The sequence below is a fragment of the Sinocyclocheilus anshuiensis genome, unplaced genomic scaffold (assembly GCF_001515605.1).
Source record: "Sinocyclocheilus anshuiensis isolate Anshui unplaced genomic scaffold, SAMN03320099.WGS_v1.1 scaffold1425, whole genome shotgun sequence".
Classification (NCBI taxonomy): Eukaryota; Metazoa; Chordata; class Actinopteri; order Cypriniformes; family Cyprinidae; genus Sinocyclocheilus; species Sinocyclocheilus anshuiensis.
Genome location: NW_015551044.1, coordinates 108101 through 112690, shown reverse-complemented (window position 1 = coordinate 112690; position 4590 = coordinate 108101). Strand labels below are relative to the sequence as shown.

Genomic DNA, 4590 nt, shown 5'->3' with positions numbered 1-4590 from the left:
TGATCTATGCTAAGCTACAGCTAAAAGTGCTACCGCCAGACCCGGAGATCGGCTGAATGGATTCGAAAACAGTAAAACTCAACTGTTTAACTCTAGGGGAGTGTTAAAGTTTTTTCAATTCAATTAAAGTTTATTTGTACAGCGCTTTTCACGCCTCTGAGGGGTTGGCATCATCTCTTCTCAGGTGTTCTGGATCCAGTGTTCCTTTAAAGACTGTTTCCTCTCTCTGTGTTTTCTGCAGGATCCATCTGTGACACAAGTAACGCGGACTGCCCCACCTGGCCTGGAGGAGTATAACCCTTTCACAGACACAAAGCCGGTGAGACGCCCAGGACAGAGACAAACTCACTCTTATATTGAGATGCTGTAAACTTATTATGTACAAAATCAGCAAGTGTACAGGTTTCCTGAGGACAATAATAATTAGAACGGCTCGAAAATACCATCCGCCAACACACTTTGAGAAAAGAGCAAGAGGGAGGCTGGCCGTCTGTGCTTAGAAGTGTTTTTTTACATACCAGTGTTATTTTGGCACTATTGAGATACTATTATAGTATTATACTATTATAATTTTAATTTGTGTTTTTGATTTTATTATGATATTTAAACATATTTCTATATAGTATTTATTTTTTAGTTTTAGATATTTTAGTACATCAAGTTAAAGTAACTGAAAATGAGAAATGTGAAAAGTAACAAATGTTTTATGGCTTTAGTTTTAGTTAACTGTAATAACATTGTTACATAATAAATATAACCTAAAAATTTTGAATAGTGCATTATGCAACAATAAAGATTTCAAACATTATAATTTTATTATATATCTCAGAAATATATTTATATTATATTATAATGTTCCTATAAATCTCAGAAAGAAACACAGCTGATTTAGCTGATTTATTTTTTTTGCATGCAGTCGAACAATGAGATTGCGGCTGATGTTGATTTCTGTCATCACGCTGGTAATGGAAGGTCAATTCGAGTACATTGCATTGTGGGATACAGTATTTCATACCGTGTGCTCTGTTTTATACTGCACATTTTGCCAAATGTTGTAGGTCATCCAAATGTGTGTATAAGGTGCGCTGTAAACATTCAGATTTAGTTTGAGTAGTATGTTTTTTTCCATGTTTTTTACAACAAGAGAGAAATGGAGGCAAGGAAACAAACAGCATACATACAGTACCAACAAATAACATCATTCACAGTGTGGTATAACTAGTGAAGCTGTACCAGCGTAGCGCTCACTGCCCAGAACAGCCCACACTTACAGCACAAACCCGTCTGATTGCCAGTCAGCCGACTGAACACTTTTATATTACAGTTTTCCCTTGCCTTAAAGGGTTAGTTCACCCAAACATTTAAATTAGCCCATTGAAAGAAGAAAGTCATATACACCTAGGATGACTTCAGGGTGAGTAATTTATGGGCTAATTTAAATGTTTGGGTGAACTAACCCTTTAATTGTGCACATGAATTGCTTCATTTCTGAATGATCCACAACATTCAAAACACTGTCAGATACATTCAGTCAGTCTGGATTTATGAATGAAAGGAAAAGATCTTATGTTGTTGTTATTATTATGTTGAAAATAAGGTGAAAGCGTGTGGTGTTTTGGACTACAGTGTCTCACATTTTATTTTGTGGCATTATAGGTCCCGCCAGGCTCCGCCCCTAAATCAGTCCCGCCCACAGCCAACACACAGCCGGCCATCATGAAACCCACCGAAGAACCGCCAGCTTACACTCAACCTCAGCAGACACAGGTACATGCACCTCACTTTATTCTTTATTCAGTTCACTTAAAATGGAAGTATAGCAGCCAAAAAGTAGAAAAAGTTGTTCTTGTAAAAGTTGTCTAAATTGTTATTTTGACATTGCTCTAATGCTCTCAGGGGATGAGCAGTGCTTTATAGATGGTTGCATCATGTTCCTTTCTAATGTTACAATGGTTTGGTTAGGGCTGCATGATTAAGGGAAAAATGTATTGTTAAAAAGCTTTTTTCTCTGCTTGTTATTAGGGCTGCATTGATTCGGTCAAGAATTTTGTGATTATATATCAATACAGCTGTAATTGTATTATTATTATTAATAGTAATAATATTAACAACAGTAAATAATAACTATATAATATTATTATTATTATTATTATTATTATTAAATTACATATACAAGTAATATAATAAATAAAACCGTTATTAATGTTATTACTGAATATTAAAATATTAAAATGAGAAATAATTCTCTTGTAATATTTCACTGTAAAATAAAAAAATGGATTATTCAAGAAAAATAATAATGTAATCATTTATTATAGTACAACTTTAAAATTACAATACTAATATTTAGGGCATTTTTTAATATCAAACCAACAAAGTTTTATTTTGGTGAAAACCTGCAGTAATCCCTTCAAGCTTCTCTTTTGTTCACAGCCAGTTTTCATTACACGTTGATGAGCTGCTCATGTGTAAATGAACACAGTGCCGTGTTTCACTCTGAAACACGCAGCACATATTGTTTCAAATAAATTTGCAGCCTTTGCAACTCGATAATCGCGCTATTTCAGTTTTATTCCAATTAATCATGCAGTCCTAGTTGCGGAGGTGGTGGTTATATTAAAGAAGGCTACTGGGCACTCTAAATGTGTTTCCTGTTCATTTATACACGCTGAGGGACGAGTCTGAATTATTTGATGTTAATCGACTGCATAAAGTTCCTTCAGAAGGACTTTCTGAAACCTTAAACACCCATTTGGGTCCGTGTGAAGCACAATCCCTGATGCAAACGTTGATGTCAGAGGGTATTCGGCATGGAGAATCCTTGATTGCACAGAAATATCCTCAGTAGGACAACAGAAGCTTCCAGCAGGCAAAAGCTGCGAGCCAGTCTGCTCACGAGTGCGCTTATACGGTATAATTCAGCACGCCTGCGGGACAGGGCTGCCTCGCTCCAGACATATGGACACACAGGCACACTTTGGGTGTGTGTCGGATGACTCACTCACTCGGGCTCCATGCGTGACGCCAGATGCTTTGAGTTAGGACACAACAAGGTGATCCAGATCTTCAGGAGGGGGCCGAATCTGAAGCTGCTGTTGTTTAGCTCAGGGTCTGTCGCTGTAGTCTTTAGTTTGTAGTAGCAGTGGAGAGGAGTTGAGCCTCAGGGTGACAACAGAAGGCTTGTTAAAGGACTTGTTGCCCACTGGCTTTATTAAGCCATGCTTGTCACATGATGCTGCCTTCAGGGAAAGCTGAAGATTTCTGAGCCCTTAAAATGACCCAGAAACAAGGGCAGAATGCGTCAACAAATTGGTTTAGATAAGAGTGATTCTTAAAATTATAATCTGTCATAACAGGGACGCTGCTGTAATGAGTGCAGGATGCGTCGCTGCTATGAGGTCCGGTACAGTCGGGACTTTATTTTTGGCGTCTTTTCAGCAGTATTCATTCATATCATTCATGCAAAAGTGCTTTAAAACTAATTTTCAAACTCTACTGTGTGTGTTTGCTAAACAGTATGGAGTGCAAACAATGAACTCACACATCCCACACAGTACTTACACTACAACCAGTTCAGTTTATGGAAGTAAAAGCTTGGAAAATTCTCTATCACTGTAGTGTTCATATTTATGACCAGCTAAAAGTCACGTTAATCTCACCAGCGGTTTAGTTCCTTACTTGCGATATTGTATCCGACTCTATAAAGTAATCCTTACAGGTGAGTGACGGATCAAAACTTTTAGATTTCATCACTTGGATTCAGCAATTGTGGTTTTATAGAAGAGCTTGTTTCTGACGTTGGGTGTTTTTATATCATGACTGTTGATTATATTTGGTAATGTTTTACTGTTTTTTGTAAGATAATAGTGAATATGATGTTGTAGTGTGTTATTGTAGTGAGCAGATATGCGCTAAATATCTGTATATTCATATTGAATTAATTTATTTTATATCTATATTTTATTAAATATTCATTTAAAGAATATATATTAAAACAATGGCATGAAGCTTTTAAGTATTGCACAACTAAGTAAACATTGCATTTTCATCAAAGTAATAAAAAAAACTGCGGTTTTCTCTTGTTTAATCAATCAATATATTATATTATATATTATATTTATTATATATATTATATTATATTATATATGAATATAGTAAATGATATAATTATTTATTGTATAATATAGTTCTTTATTTATTTACATTTACATTTAGTCATTTAGCAGACACTTTTATCCGAAGTGACTTACAAATGAGGACAATGGAAGCAATCAAAATCAACAAAAGAGCAATGATATACAAGTGCTATAACAAGTCTCAGTTAGCTTAACGCAGTACACGTAGCAAGGTTTTTTTTTAAATTATATAATAAATAAAAAGAAAACAGATAGAATACAAAAAGATTAGAAAAGCTAGTGTTAGTTTTCTTTTAAAGAAAAAAGTAGTTAGTAAATAAATAGTGCAAGTCTAAAAGGGACAAGATTTTTTTCATTATTTTTTAAAGAATAGAATTAGAATAGAGAGTGCTAGAGTTAGAGGGTAAAATAAAGATGGACGAGATGTGTTTTTAGCCGATTCTTGAAGATGGCT

The 4590-nt window shown here is 35.0% G+C and overlaps 1 protein-coding gene across 1 annotated transcript in view; it reads left to right on the top strand.

Moving 5' to 3' along the window:
* The window catches only part of scamp1 (secretory carrier membrane protein 1), a 28738-nt gene that overhangs the window by 11231 nt on the left and 12917 nt on the right, over positions 1-4590 (top strand). The window contains exons 2-3 of the mRNA XM_016451280.1: positions 242-319; positions 1657-1767. Of these exons, the coding sequence (XP_016306766.1) occupies positions 242-319; positions 1657-1767 (189 nt within the window). The remainder of the gene's footprint in view (positions 1-241; positions 320-1656; positions 1768-4590) is intronic.